The 15,696-nt window shown below is 47.1% G+C and overlaps 1 protein-coding gene across 1 annotated transcript in view; it reads left to right on the forward strand.

The window, feature by feature from the left end:
- LOC124291565 (transcription activator BRG1-like) overlaps window positions 1–15,696 on the forward strand; it is a 39,281-nt gene that overhangs the window by 18,462 nt on the left and 5,123 nt on the right. The window contains 18 exon segments of the mRNA XM_046728585.1: window positions 1,363–1,488; window positions 2,849–3,077; window positions 8,476–8,591; window positions 8,784–8,916; window positions 9,693–9,856; window positions 10,152–10,329; window positions 10,699–10,827; window positions 11,097–11,210; window positions 11,737–11,850; window positions 12,463–12,570; window positions 13,156–13,289; window positions 13,403–13,545; window positions 13,815–14,002; window positions 14,264–14,494; window positions 14,721–14,798; window positions 14,906–14,923; window positions 14,926–15,018; window positions 15,446–15,556. Coding sequence (XP_046584541.1) covers window positions 1,363–1,488; window positions 2,849–3,077; window positions 8,476–8,591; window positions 8,784–8,916; window positions 9,693–9,856; window positions 10,152–10,329; window positions 10,699–10,827; window positions 11,097–11,210; window positions 11,737–11,850; window positions 12,463–12,570; window positions 13,156–13,289; window positions 13,403–13,545; window positions 13,815–14,002; window positions 14,264–14,494; window positions 14,721–14,798; window positions 14,906–14,923; window positions 14,926–15,018; window positions 15,446–15,556 — 2,407 coding nt within the window.

Raw genomic sequence — 15,696 nt, forward strand, 5'->3', positions numbered from 1 at the left:
GGGACAATATTCTGACAACAGTTACTTCAATGGGATGTAGATCAACCGTATTTTGTAATAGCATGGTCAGTTCACATTGCCTGCAGGGCACACATGGAAATCATACTTACTTGTCTTTAATGATTTGAATTGTATGAAGCCATTGATCAATATAGTTTCTCACAAGTAACCTTGATGCCAGGGAGAATCTGTTTCACTCATTCTGACTCTGCTAAAACTTAACAACTCTCGTCTAGTTCACCCTACCAGCTATCTCTCTGGTTAAAGTCAAATTTGGTGTGGATAATGCCACTGCTTTATCATTTGTTTAATCTGATCTTACGACTTTAGCTAAACCTTAGAACAATATCGAGTCCTTAGTCTTCTTTCTATACTTTTTCATAGTTCTGGTATCTCTTGTTTTTCTGTGAAAAATGTACATTTCAAAATAGGTGATACTTTGGTTGGGGTTTCCTGAACGAGACAAATTGTACTTTGTAAAGTTCATGTTGATATTGCCCGGCTTTGTGAAAGATTTTTTCGGGAATATATTTAAATTAATTTCTACATCAGTATCAGAAACTGGAGCTGCATGGCCCCTAAAGAAGTAATGGTGCTTAATGATGTTCATGATTATATTAGCTGGCTTTGTGAAGAGGATGAGTTTTGGGGGAATGTATCTTTGTTAAATTCAATATCAGTATCTCCAATACCAGCTGCATAGCTTGTACAGAACTGTTTCTAAGTTATCAGTCTAATATTTCTGTTGCTGGAATCTAACCCTATAATGACTTTAGGCACAGGAGTACAGCCTAGAGTTGGTGCTTTTTACATCAGCCTCTTACTACTGAACAAGTATATTTTACTACTTGTACATTTTTTTGCTTCAGTTATCATTTGCTATGGTAGTAGTTAATAAACTAAGATTTACATTGAAGTAGAATTAGACGTAGAAGTTGAAACATCACAGGTAGAGGATATGAAAGCCATATTATAGCTTGTTTCACATTCTTGCCTCAGCAAGTCACAATGAAGCTGTTATGCTTGATTCTACTGCATTTTATCATGTAGATCATTTGACTTTTGAGATGTGACTTTCTTAGATATAGTCAGATGCAACGTGTGATGCATGAAGTTTCTTCGTGTGTTGTTAAATAATTACAGCATTTCGAGGTTTAACAGTTGTACAAGATTTTAAAAATTGCAGTAACTCATTTTTAGTCTGAATTTTCATGGCATATCTGCGGAAGTGATTCTTGAAAGTGTATCAGTTTCAAATTTTGCGATAAAATCTGGAATGCATTCAGTTGTAAAATGGAGAAACCCATAGTGATGAGCATATTTGAAATGCAGTATGTAATGGTTCTCCGCATTGCAGGGCCTGGACGAGAGCTCTAACATGAGCGAGATCCATGCAACTGTGAAGGAGACGGCTACTGGGAAGGTGTTGAGTGGGGAGGATGCTCCTACTGCTGGACAGCTTGATTCTTGGCTAGAACTGCACCCTGGGTAAGTGGACTTCATCTCTCAACTTCTGCCATGTGGGATGGTGGGGTTGCCTAGTGGTTAAGGCATTTGTCCGTTACCCCGAAGACCCCGGTTCGAATCCCTACATGGGTACAATTGTGTGAAGCCTATCTGCGGTGTCCCCTGCCGTGATGAAATACACAATGCCATTTAGAAAGTGGTCAAATGTAACATATGCCATGATATTGCTAGAATATTGCTCAAACTAATAAAACTGATAGTCAAAGAATAAGTTGCCTTTTTCTCAGCTCTTTACCACCATTTATTGTTTTGCCACTGGTAGAACTTCACTTGTAGCAGCAACTTGAAAAGTTTATCCCTGACAGGCCCACATGTACAAGGGACTAAGGGTTTGAAGCACCATCTTGATTAACTTTACACAGAGGCATCTTTCTGCTGCCAGGAATTGAATATGGCTAAGAATCCTTAACGTATGAGGACCATGCTTGATGATTCCACTCAGTGCTCAGTGTCAACGACCCCTGTTACTGTGTCCTCCCATATAATGTTGTGTCGTTGAATACTTTTCAAAGCATTCTTCTGTGTAGAGTCCAGGGGACTTCATAGAGATCGATCCCTCATATACCTTTTCCTTGGGGTACATATTATGCATTTTCCACTGCTGAAAATGTCCTGTGACAGTTGTATCAATGTTTTTGAATAAAAAAGATTGTACAATAAATAAACATTTTTATTTATTATACATATTATGCCCCCACCTCGTTTTTGGAGTTACCTCCGCGTGGCGCGCATGCGCACCAACTGGGTAATCACCTAGGCCCGTGATCATCATTCCTTCTGCTGTCACTACACGTGTGAGGACGATGTGTAGAGCAGCTGTACTCTCCAAGAGAACTCAAGAGAATTATGTCTGAGACACCACCTGTATGTATGGTCTTTATCTTGTCCTTGCTAAGGAAGCAGTAAAGCTTTCGCGGGTCGGTTGTTTCATAATTGTGACTTTGTATTATTATTTTACGCTTAACTTTCCCGTGGTTTACGCACATGTTGCTCTGCCATGGCGGGAAGTTTAGCGTGCCACATGGTTGTAATATTGCGTATTGAACCAACTATTTCTTCCCGTGGTAGCCTTCACGTATTTTTCAATGTTTTATACGTGTCTATTAGCTGCTGGTCCGCTGTTAGCTACATGCTTGCGTGTTTGCTTTCAGGCGTTTTCCTCCTGTTCGGTCTGTGGGCAGAGCATTCCCAGGGCTGACCGCCATGACAAATGCATTGTGTGTCTGGAAAAAACGGACCATATCTCAGAAACATGTGAGATATGTATGGGGTTTTCCCCCCGGGCCCAGAAGAGAAGGGCGGCGGATTTTCTCTTTTATAGAGAAATGCGGGAGGCGGGAGGGGAACTGACCCAGGTCCCCCCGTCCAAAGCCAAAAAGCCTCGTAGGCAAGGCAAAAAGTCACGCAGCCAGTCGCCTTCTCACGCTCCTAGTAGCGGTTTTGACATGTCGCTAATTACGCAGATGTTCCAGCAGCACGCGGACTCGGCGAGGTCCCTCGCTCATGAGTCGGTTGAGGGCTCCCGCAGGAGTTCCTCGCCCACTCTGAGCGTGCGGGGGCGGAGAGTCTGGGGTGGGATCGCCGAGCCCGCTCGATCCCCTCGGCCTTGAGGCGCCTGTAGATCCGCTGCCTCTGGCTTCGGGTCCGACGCCTCGGCTGCCCCGGGAGGGGAGGCTTCGCTCCCAGTCCCCCCTCTCGGAGTTGGCGCAGGGTCCGCTGAGGATTCCTGGGGTTCCGTCCCTGCGCCGCCCCGCCCCCATGAGAGCGGGGAGGCACCAGTTCTGCCTGGTCTGCCTCCAGCGCCTCGGGACCGGGTCCGTGTGCGAGATGGCAGGTGCTGACGCTGGGGCTTCTGTCTGCTCCTCCCTCTCTTCTGTGCCTGGTGCTAGGCCGCCCACCGGTCGGGTTCGGGTCCCTTCGCGAGAGGAGACTCCAGCCTCGACTCGGGCTCGGGCGCCGAGTCCATGGATACTGGGGAGGTAGAGGAGCAGGAGGGTGCCTTCCGCTTTTGGCCGGCTTTGCGGGAGGTCCGCAACGCATTGCCGAAGTTCCTACCCCAGGCCGCTGTGCCTGCCAGCCGCACAGACTCGCTCTGAGTTCCGCCTGCCAGGCGAGGCGCTTGCCCTCGGCAGCCTACACAGACGCTGCCCGTGATTCTACCATCGCTGGTCCAGGACGTGGTTGATCCCTCCTGTCTGGGTCTCGGCCCGCTTCGACTTGCCTGAGCTTGTCCGAGGTACCAGCTGGGGAGGATTCCCTGTTCGCTGTTCCAGTGGTGGATGAGTGCGTGTTTACTTCGGGTCGCCTTTGGGGAGGCTCGCTTCCTCCGAGCAGCCCGCTGCTCGGCAAGGGCGTTAACACCACCGCTTGCTCTCGCTGGCGCTTCTGCAGCATGCATATCGGACCTACGAGGAGGTCTACCGGAACGCCATGCAGCAGGTGCGGGTCGTGGTCCATGAGGCCTACCTCTCCTCGATACAGAGGTCGGCCCTGGAGGCGGAGGGGCATGCTGGAGACGTTTCTCCGCATGTCGTGCTACTCCGTCAGTTATCCGAAGTTCAGGCACACCTCGCGCGCGACTCCTTGCGGTCAGCTGCGTCGACGGTGATGTGCGCAGTCATGGGGATGCGCAAGCTGTGGCTGTCGACGTCTCGGTACTCGGCAGCTACACAGCAGACCTTGCTGGCCCTTCCCTACCGTCTGGGAGCGACGTTGTTTCCTGGGGCCCAGCAGGTCATACGGGAGGCTGCCGCTGCAGCTACCTCCTTCAAGGACTCTAAGGCCTTGTTGGAGCACCCGCGGGGCTTCGCCCAGCTGGCCCCGCTTCCACCTTCCTCCGCGGGTGCAGCCTACACCCGAAGTCCGCTGGCTGGCTTCGCCGCTGGCAGGGGTAGGCGGAGGAACCGGGTCCGCCAAGGGTAAGGGCAAAGAGCAGTCCTCTTCGACTAGCTCCCAGCCTTTCAAGGGCGCTGGAGGTCTGCCCCGACCTCCCGCTAACCCATCAGGCTGTAGACCCAGCCGGTGTCATTCCCAGTCAGCTCCGCTACTCGGGACCACGCGACGCCGCTTCTTACCCAACGCCCCAGTGGGAGGCCGCTCTCTCTATTCCTGCCGGAGTGGGAGAAGGCTACAAACAACACTTGGGTGCTGTCCACCGCCAGTGTAGGCCATTTACCACTGTGGAAGCGAGGTCCGCCCGACTTCACCGCATACGCCGCACTCCGTGCCGCCATGTCAGGCAAGGGCGGACATATTTGCGCCGACGGTTCAGGCTTTGCTGGACAAGTCCGCAATCGAAGCGATACCACCGGGAGAGGAACAGGCGGATTTTACTCCACGCACTTCCTCGTCCCCAAGAAAGACGGCGGTTCCGGCCCCATTCTCAACCTCAAGGGGTTGAATCGCGATGCTCGAAGTTCCATCCTTCAAGATGGAGACACTGCGCCGGTGATCTCCTCTGTTCAGCCCGGCGATTGGCTCACGCCAATCGACCTCAAGGATGATGTGATTCAGCATGTGCCCATACATCCATCGCTCAAGCAGTACCTTCGGTTCTCTTTACGACGGGATGTGTTACCAATTCACGGTGCTCCCTTCGCATATCCACTGCCCCAAGGGTGTTCACCAAGCTCATGTTAGTCCCGCTACTCCTCGCCGCCGCCGCAAGGAAGGCGTTGTTACCCTTACCTCGACGACTGGTTGCTCGGCGCACTAACACAGCCAGCGAGCCTAGATGCTACTCACACGGTGATAGACGGTGATAGACATTCTAGTTCGACTGGGGTGGATCATCAACCTCAAGAAATCCGACCTGGTACCCACCCAGGACTTGGTTTTTCTCGGGGCGAGGTTCCAAACACACAAGGATCTCGTTTCCTTGTCGCCCGACCGGGTCACCAGAGTACGGGAGATGGTGTCTTCGTTCCTCTCCCAGCCCCAGGCACCAGCACGGACTTGGCTCCGTCTACTGGGCCATATGGCGGCGACGATCTCTGTAGTGTGGCGGGCGCGGTTGAGGATGCGCCCTATACAGCAAGCTTTGGCGAGTCTGTGGGCTCACTCGGAGGACCTGGAGCGGAGTCTCACAGTCCCCGGGTGGTTGACACCTCACCTTCAGTGGTGGACCAATGTCGGGAATCTCACCAGGGGGATCCCCTTGGAAATCCCGACGCCAGCTCTTACAGTTCAGACCGATGCGTCCCTCACGGGCTGGGGGGGTGTTCTGGGCAGTCTGTCGGTGTCCGGACTCTGGTCCGAAGCCGAAGCCCACCTTCACATCAACGTGTTGGAACTGAGAGCTGTGCGGTTGGTTTTCGAGCGCTTCCGAGAGCATGTCCAGGGCCAGGTGGTTCGTCTTCAGTTGGACAACCAGACGGCCATGTCGTACATCCTGAAGCAAGGCGGCACGGTGTCCCGAGCGCTCCTCCGGGAGACATGGGACTTTCTCCTCTGGTGCGACCAGTGCGATTGTCAGGTACTCCCTGTTTATCTCCCGGGGCTGGAGAACGTGCGAGCAGACGCTCTCTCTCGCCGGATCCTGGCCCCGCACGAGTGGATGCTCGACAGGCAGATATTCAGAGTTATCTCCCAGTTGTACCGGGTCGCTCCAGGTGGATCTGTTTGCGCCCGGGCGGGACGAATCAGACACCCGTGTTCTGCTCTCGAAATACCGGACCTGAGGGCGCTGGCCGCCACGCCTTCCTGCTGGATTGACGGGCAAAGTGCTCTGGCGCTCCCGCCGCTACTACCACTCATTCCCCGCGGTCCTTTCACAGCTGTCCACCCAGCCAGCTCGGCTGCTTGTGCTACTGGCACCGCTTTGGCCGTCACAGAGCTGGTTTCCGTAATTCTCAGGTTTCTGGCTCAGCCTCCTGTTCTATTACCCTTTACGACGGACATTCTCACTCAGAACGGAGCCCCACCCCAATCCAAGGATTCAGTGGGTGGCTTGGCCTCTGTCAGGTCTAGCCTCGAGGCACGCCGGAATTCCTGCAGCAGTTGCAGACACAATTCTGGCTTCGAGGCGGATTCGACAAACGCTCAGTATGAGGATAGGTGGTCCCGCTATGCCGCTGGTGTTCAGATAGGGGATTGCAGATCCCTTTTCTGGGCGGATTTAGTCCCAGTATTGAGTTTTTGCAAGCCCGCTTTTGAAGAAGGCCTGGCGGCTTCGACCATTCGTGGCTACTCCACCGCTATTTCCACTTTTCACACCCCTGTCGATGGTGCTCTTCTGGGGCAGCACCTCTCGCACAGCGCTTTTAGCTGGCGCTGATCGGGTTCGACCTGCTGTCAGGCTTAACCAGTCCACCTTGGGATTTGTCAATTGTGCTCGATTGGCTGTCCGTCCCACTTTCTCACACCTATCGGCTATTTCCATTCAGTTGTTAACTTGGAAGGCTGTTTTTCTGGTGGCGGTAACATCTGGGCGTAGGGTCGGCGATTTACATGCTATGTCGTCCCGACCCGGGCGCTGACTGTGTTTCACACTGATCGTGGTCAGTATTCGCCTCCCGGATACGCATCACCCGAAGGTCGATCACGCTTCCATGTGACAGCTCCTATCGAACTTCCCACTCTTACCCAGCCTTCCACATCGGGACCTCTGCAACGAAAGCACTCACCCGCTGGATGTCCCGAAGACACTCAAAGGTCTATATCAAACTAACGCAGGGAATCCGTGACGGGTACCCAGCTGTTCTGTTGTTACGGTGGCGGGAAGGCTGGTGTGCCGGGCGAAAGCAAGCAGACTTTGTCTCGCTGGCTAGTTTCGTGGTATTTGTGCCGCTTATCAGGCTAAGGGCAAGCCTCCCCCTGAGGGGTTGAAGGCTCACTCGGTCAGGGCAGTAGCCGCATCAAAAGCTTTTGCATCGGCACTCCCCATTGAAGAGATCTGCTCTGCCGCTATTTGGAGCCGGCCTAGCACGTTTATTCGGCATTATCAGCTCGATACACATTCCCGTAATCGCGGCGAAGCTTTGGCCGCTCTGTTCTCTCCAGTGGACAGTGTCCTGCCACCCTGACCGAGTGAGTCTTGGTTCATTGGTTTTTTGTTGACGCTGCTGGTCAATACTGAGTTTTATTGACATGTCCGCTTCTGGGAGCTAAATAACCTCATTTCGATCCTCTACGGAGTATTTAGGTCGGTTGTGAGCGTTTTGACATTCCCCCCTACGGTGCTCACTAATCGACACAAGGTGGGTGGGGCTTTGTTTACATTTCGCACCATGTGCGAATTACTATGCGAACCTCTGAGGTCGCTCTTTGAGTGCAATCCTCCCTGTCAGTTCTCCTCCCACAATGCCTCTCAAGGAAGCTTAAAACTGGGACATGTGACAGGTGAGTGTTATGGCGCCTGTTACATTATTCAATTGACGATAGCTATTTGTATGTGCTTGGACAGAATTCCTCCTCCCTGGCCTCTCGGGTCTTTGGGAGTCTGTGTTTATGCATAATATGTACCCCAAGGACGATCTCTATGAAGAAGAATTAACCAAACCTGAAGAGGTTTTCAATTCTTCAAGAGAGTCGCCCTGGGGTAGGGCCTCCCGCCTCCCGCAATTCTGTTCACTGATTTATTCAGCAGAAGGAATGATGATACGGCCTAGGTGATTACTCCAGTTGGTGCGCATGCTAACGGGAGGTAACTCCACGAGGTGGGGGGGTGATAATAAAATAAAAGTTTATTTATTGTACAATCTTTTATTCAAAAACATTGATACAACTGTCACAGGACATTTTCAGCGTGGAAAATGCATAATATGTACCCCAAGGACGACTCTCTTCGAAGAATTGAAAACCTCTTCAGGTTTGGTTATTTGGGTGACCTTTTAAAATATAAAGTAGTAAATATTGATATTACATTCTTTAGCGGCTGGGGACATTGCCATATCAGTGGCAAACACTTGTTATTTTTGTTGTTTATTGTACGTTTGTGTTATGTTTCAGGACTCTGAAGCCGATGAGCCACTTCCACAGCCTTCCATATTGACTGAGAATAGACCTGGTACTATAGCGACAAGCCCAGAAAATCTAGACGAGGAGACTGCCAACAAGATTATACAGTGGGTTTACAGCAGTGTTTCTGTAGTCAAGAATGTGGAGTTGTCAGTCGCACTGCTGCTAATGTGCAGAACTTGTACACTGATAAATCTTTGAAACACACTGCATGGTGCATTTGTAGTCACAACTTTTGTAGGTTAAAAAGTCCACAAATACAATGGGAACTTACTTCTTACATTGACATGTTCTTTCAGACAAGCGTCTACTAAGGATGAGGATGATGAGTACAAGAATCTAGAAAACTACTATGGCGTTGCTCACACTGTCAGAGAAAAGGTGTTCGAACAGGCGTCCATCTTGGTCAACGGAACCCTGAAGGAGTACCAGGTTGGTTGACTCTATCTAGTCGCGTTATTACTGACCTGTGTTGGCTTGATTTTCTATGATCAATTGTGGAAAAATGTTCACAGATGAAAATGACTAGATGAAACTTTTAGGATTAACCTACTTCCATATGTTCAGTGTTTATTTCCTTTGTACCCTGTGATAGAAGTGTTAATGTAGTAATAATTTAAGTAAAATCAGTTTCAAGCCATGTTAACATATCAACAGGAAATTGATATAAGCATGTGATAATCATTACTAAAAGATTGGGTCATGGCATAAATCTCTTGATGAAGGAGGCAGGGTAGCCTCACTGTTAAAGCGGCCGGTGGGGTAGCCTAGTGGTTGAAGCGTTCGCTCGTTACGCCAAAGACCCAGGTTCAATTCCCCACGTGGGTACAATGTATGAAACCCATTTCTGGTGTCCCCCGCTGTGATATTGCTGGAATATTGCTAAAAGCGGCATAAAACCATACTCACTCACTCATGGTTAAAGCATTCATTCTTCATGCCAAAGACCTGTGTTCAATTGGGTACAATGTGTGAAGATCATTTGAAGATCCCCTGCTATGATATTGCTGGAACATAGCTAAAAGCAGCATTAAACCTAACTCACTCACTCTTGATGAATGTAGACATACATTGGATAAGTTCTGTATGTTTGGAGTCATTCAAGATTTGCACTAAAATACCTGTCCCTGTAGAAGGTCATCATCTCAGCTGAAGTCTCTCCTTTCTAGTGACATGTTGTAATGTATATTATACTTTTCCTTTCACAGGTGAAGGGTCTAGAATGGCTTGTCTCCCTATACAACAATCACCTGAATGGTATCCTTGCTGATGAGATGGGTCTAGGAAAGACCATTCAGACCATTGGTCTGATTACATACCTCATGGAGAAAAAGAGAGTAAACGGGCCATTCCTTATCATTGTGCCATTGTCGTAAGTATGCCACTGTGTTTGACTGATTCATCCTTGATCTAGTGATGTGAAAATACCGCTGCCGCCATATAGCTGGAATATTGCTGAGGGTGGCGAAACAACAAACAAAAACTAAGAAAATACCACTTCTTGAATCCTTGGTCTTTGTGATTCAGTAATTAATTTGATGACATTTATAACCTATCTTGTTTCCAAAGAAGTCATATGTTTTGTACTTTGAAGGTTATCAAAGGTGTGCAGGATTTGATAGAATCTGTAATGGAAATTGTACTGTATCTTTTTATCTTTTCTGCAGAACATTGTCCAACTGGATCATAGAGTTTGAGAAGTGGGCCCCCTCTGTTATTAAGATCCCATACAAGGGTTCACCACTGGTTAGGAGAAACATCGCCCCACAGTTGAAGGGAGGCAAGTTTAATGTGCTCCTGACAACATACGAGTACATCATCAAAGACAAGGCCATTCTGTCCAAGGTAAGGGAGATAATCACTGCAGAAACAAGACCATGTTGTGGAATCAGACATTGTGACTGATCAGAGAGTATCACATTCCAGTTTCATAAAACAAGCATTGCGTGCTCAGGGTCTGAGTTATGAATTGGCAGTATTTCACTAAAATGCTTATGAACAAGAAGAGGATTTCATGTTATGGTCCTGTTTATCTCAATGCATTTATAATGTAAGCTTAAAAACCTGCAGTTGTTACAACAGGCGACGTAGCTGTATATTTGTACACCACATTAATCAGTGGTCATTTATCAATTATAGTGATCGAAGCTAAGGCTTCGGTATCTTATATACTCCGATGTTTAACAGCATTGCCTGACTCTCTCCTGGTTGTAGTTACGCTGGCGGTACATGATCATCGATGAAGGTCATCGTATGAAGAACCACCACTGCAAGCTGACCCAGGTCCTCAACACCCACTACATTGCCCCCCACAGACTGCTGCTCACCGGAACCCCACTCCAGGTCAGCCATAACCCCTTGCAGGAGGAGGACAGCAAATAACATCAAAGATTGTCGTTGGGATAAATCTGTTTCCATTTGTACATTCCAAACATAGGTTTGATGACTGTAAATGTCACTTGAAACCAAACACAATGGTATGAGGTTTTCTTTGTCATATGCTTGTAATACTCAACAACATTTTGGACAGAACTTGGATCAGTGCATTCTAATAAACTATTGCAGTTGATATTGTGTTGTACTTGTAATTTTGATTGTGTTCGTCTCCACAGAACAAATTGCCAGAGTTGTGGGCCCTCCTGAACTTCCTCTTGCCATCCATCTTCAAGTCCTGTGCCACATTCGAGCAGTGGTTCAATGCTCCTTTCGCCATGACGGGAGAGAAGGTGTGTATTAAAATCTAGATAACATCTGTAACAACTCTGGAAGCTGCTGGGCAGACCTGCTTGCCTCATTCATGTCAGGATGCTGTATTCTGGACTTATCATTATCTTTGATTTCAAAAACTATACCTGGTGTGGAGTTTCTCCAAAGTGGTAAACATCTTGGGCCTCACTTTGGGCTTTCACACATTAAGCTGACCAACCGTGATATGAATTGAATAAGCTCAGTAATGATTGTTTACATGGCATTTTTCAGTATGAATTTTTAATTGAGCTGTTTTTATTTTGCTTTCAGTGACCCATCACCAATAATTATAGTGTATATGTGACCTTGGATTTCCTTTTCAGTTCAATGCTAAATGAGGCTTGAAGCCTATCTCACTCATTTACTGTTCAAAGGACATCACCTTGTTGTTCAAAATTTTGATTCAGGTTGTTTAAGGGATTAAGTTGAAAATAACACTTAATACTTGCAATACCCATTTCCTGGGCAAGCTTCTTTTACATGTGTGTGGCTTTGTGTGGTCAGGTTGAGTTGAACCAGGAAGAGACCCTGCTGATTATCCGACGTCTCCACAAGGTGCTTCGACCCTTCCTCTTGAGACGGCTGAAGAAGGAGGTGGAGTCTCAGCTACCTGAGAAGGTAAACATTGTTCTCATACTGACCACTAAAACCCACCTGAGAGGTGGGGCACGGTTGTACTCTTTCAAGTCACTCATCAAAGTTGTTCCTTCTGGGCTGGTTAAGGGACCGTTCACTATTTATGGCTAGGGGTGGTGGTGATGATTTTTATGGAGAAGCATGTACAATGTGAATGGACTCCCCCAATTCATGTACATAATAAGTGACCCCCTTGCATGTCATGTACAAAATCAATGACACCCCCACCCCCAGCTCCCCAGAACAAAATGGGTCTCTCTCTCGCCCAAGCCATAAATTATGAACGGTCCCTAAACTATTTTTCAGTCAGTACGTACACCCTTGTTTCTTCTATTCATAGATGAAAACAGTGTAGTGACATGCCTGAATATCTTGTGATGTGTAATATTTGCATTTGTCTTCAGATAACCACAGGAATAAATGACTGTCATTGTTGGAAGAAATATAAGTTCATTGTAAAAAGTAATCCCATGTTTCTTCGACTTGTAATACCTGATGGTTCTGTGTTTGTTACCCTACATCCCTGGTGCCCTAGCCATGTAGCACGGCTGTGAGCAGTATACAACACTCAGTAACCTGGACTGACTGTTTCAGGTTGAGTATGTGATCAAGTGTGAGATGTCGGCTCTACAGCGCTTCCTGTATCGACACATGCAACACAAGGGCGTCCTGCTCACTGATGGATCTGAGAAGGACAAGAAAGTAAGACTACAGGGCAAGGAGTTGAGAACAGTTGGGAACAATGCATTCCCGTCAGCTTGTAATGCAAACATTTCGCTGATTGTGTTCTATGTGAGAGAAATAATGTAGCAATTTCAGTGAATGTTTCATCTAATATGTAATGGAAATACAATAAAACTAACAGGAATTGCAGATTAAATTGTTGGGTAGAAGTCATGTAAGTGGTGTGATATAGAAGTATCAAATCAACAAGCTGTGTTCAGAAGCGTTGATCAGGGTACCGTTGTACAGAAAAACCTTAGCGTTAACTACCGAAGTCTATGTATGGGAGTTACGGTCACATTAACCCTAAGATCGCTTTGTACAACGGCACCCTGGAGTGATTTTCAACTCACTGTACAAACATGAACAGCTGATCAAGGGTTCACATCATAGAATTACCCTGATAAGACCCTTTGCCTGTGAGCATTGAAGTCCCTGAGCCGCATTCATCAGGCTACCAAGGCCTCTAAGGAGCATTATCTCAACCAGCCTCTGTAAATGGAAGGCCCACATGGATAGAACTCCTGCTAGAGCAAGTGATAACTAAAGGTTTTGTGTCTCCAGGGCAAGGGAGGAGCGAAGCTTCTGATGAACACCATCATGCAGCTTAGGAAGATCTGTAACCATCCCTTCATGTTTCCTCACATCGAGGAGGCCTTCGCAGAAACAGCAGGATCACAGGGAGGAATCGTCACTGGGTGAGTCACTAATGCCAGATAATGTGTCCTATTTTGTTGCGGGTTTCTTTCTGTCTTTGATGTGATACTATCTCCATCCTGAGCTTCATGCTTGATGTGTGTATCTGTTTTAGCCCTGACCTGTACAGATCCTCAGGAAAGTTTGAGTTGCTGGACAGAATGTTGCCAAAACTGAAGATGCGTAACCATCGAGTCTTGTTGTTCTGTCAGATGACGTCTCTGATGAGTATTATGGAGGACTACTTTGTGTACAGAGGTAAGCGTTGTTGTATGCATTCAGATCTAAGCATTGCTTTGTATACAAAGGTAAGCACTGTTGTGTGCATTCAGAGCTACGCATCCACATTGTATATAACAGTCAGTATTGTTTTGTTTAAGTTGGCCATGTTAAATATTCAGAGCATAGCAGTATCATCAGTTCAGGGGTAAGCACTGTTTTGTGAACAAAGTTAAGATACTACAGGGAGATATTGCTTCTTTGTCTTTAGTATTCTCTCAGTCTTAATTTGACTGTAATATTTCCAGGTTTCCGGTACCTGCGTCTTGATGGAACAACCAAGTCTGAGGATCGAGGTCATCTCCTGCACCTGTTCAACCAACCGGACTCCCCCTACTTTGTGTTTCTGCTGAGTACCAGGGCTGGAGGTCTCGGTCTGAACCTGCAGGCTGCCGACACAGTCATCATCTTCGACTCTGACTGGAACCCTCATCAGGTGGGATGAGTTTGTGGTACATTGTAGGGGTTAGTGGGCTGGGTTAGTGTTTAACTGATGGTTACTGGGTTAGGTTAGTATGTTGCACAGATGGTTAGTAGGCTTGGTTAGTTTTGCATGGGTCAACTAGACTTTCCTGTTATTCATTCATTCCTTATTTACAGGTAATAGGTATACATTTGTGAATAAGAATAACCAGCATATTTAAGTTTGTCTTCATGTTCAACGTCAAGTATCTAAATATGTGTTCATTCCTGTCAGGACTTACAAGCCCAGGACAGAGCTCATCGTATCGGTCAGAAGGCAGAAGTGCGTGTCCTACGTCTAATGTCAGTCAACAGTGTGGAGGAGCGTATCCTGGCTGCTGCCCGCTACAAGCTGAACGTGGACGAGAAGGTCATCCAGGCTGGCATGTTCGACCAGAAGTCCACTGGCTTCGAGAGGAAACAGTTCCTTCACGAAATTCTCATGAATGAACAAAACGGAGAAGAGGTATGAATTTCATGAAGAATATAATCCCAATTATACTTCAGATTACTTAACCTGATTTGAATCTTATGTAACGCTATTTGGGATTGATTTGATATGGACATTTGAGGTATGTTTAAGACTGTTTTATGAGATGAAGATTTAAGTGAAAGTGATGTGAAATTCTGGAATACTGGAATAGGATGTGTATAAATAATCATTCACTCTCCAACTGTTTTGTTGTGTTCAGGAAGAAGATGAGGTTCCTGATGATGAAACCATCAACCAGATGTTGGCCAGAACAGAGGATGAGTTCGAGGTCTATCAGGTGGGTACAGAAGCTGATCATTAAGAGTCCTCATATTATCTACACAACTTCTATTATCCTCAACAAGTAATTGTCACATGAGTATATTGCTTTCTTTACCTTCACAGAAAATGGACATTGAGCGCAGCGTCGTAATGAAGCCAGAGAGGGAGGCAAGAGGAAACCACGACTGATGGAAATTGATGAACTGCCATCTTGGATTACCAAGGATGAGGAAGAGGTGAGTTCTGATGTTTTTGTTGCATGACCACTGGAAGGTTCCCACAGATATTTCTTTATACTCAGTGACTGTCAAAACCCTTGAAGACCTGGGGTAGAATTGATCTACAGCAACTCAGCTTGTTATAAGAAGCGAATAACGGGATCAGGTGCTAGGCTCGCTGACTTGGTTGATACATGTCATTGTAACCCAAGTGCAAAGGTCGATGCTCATTATGTTAATCACTGAATCATCTGGACCAGTCTTAGTTATTTACAGACTGCCATCTTACAGCCCCAATGTTGCTGAATTCGTGTTAAACAACAAACATATCCATACTTAGTGATTCATTGAATTGTACTTGAATCGGTATCCAAAGGGGGAAGAGCAATTGTGTCTATGTTCCATAGCTGTTGAAGCTGACTGTTATGATTGCTGTTGCCTCCAGGTTGACAGACTGACATGTGAGGAGGAGGAAGACAAGCTGTTCGGCCGTGGATCTCGACAAAGGAAGGAGGTTGATTACTCGGATCAACTTACAGAGAAGCAGTGGCTTCGGGTAAGACTCTGTAAATTTTGGGATGAGGATGTTTGAGATATCTAGAAGATCTCTGTTGTGATGTAAATTTCACTTTCACTAAAATTCTTGTGAACAGTGTTACACATACAATCTGTGTAGGGGTTCTTATAATAATCTTT

Source organism: Haliotis rubra, unplaced genomic scaffold, assembly GCF_003918875.1.
Source record: "Haliotis rubra isolate DU_JTF1 unplaced genomic scaffold, ASM391887v1 Scf497, whole genome shotgun sequence".
Taxonomy (NCBI): Eukaryota; Metazoa; Mollusca; class Gastropoda; order Lepetellida; family Haliotidae; genus Haliotis; species Haliotis rubra.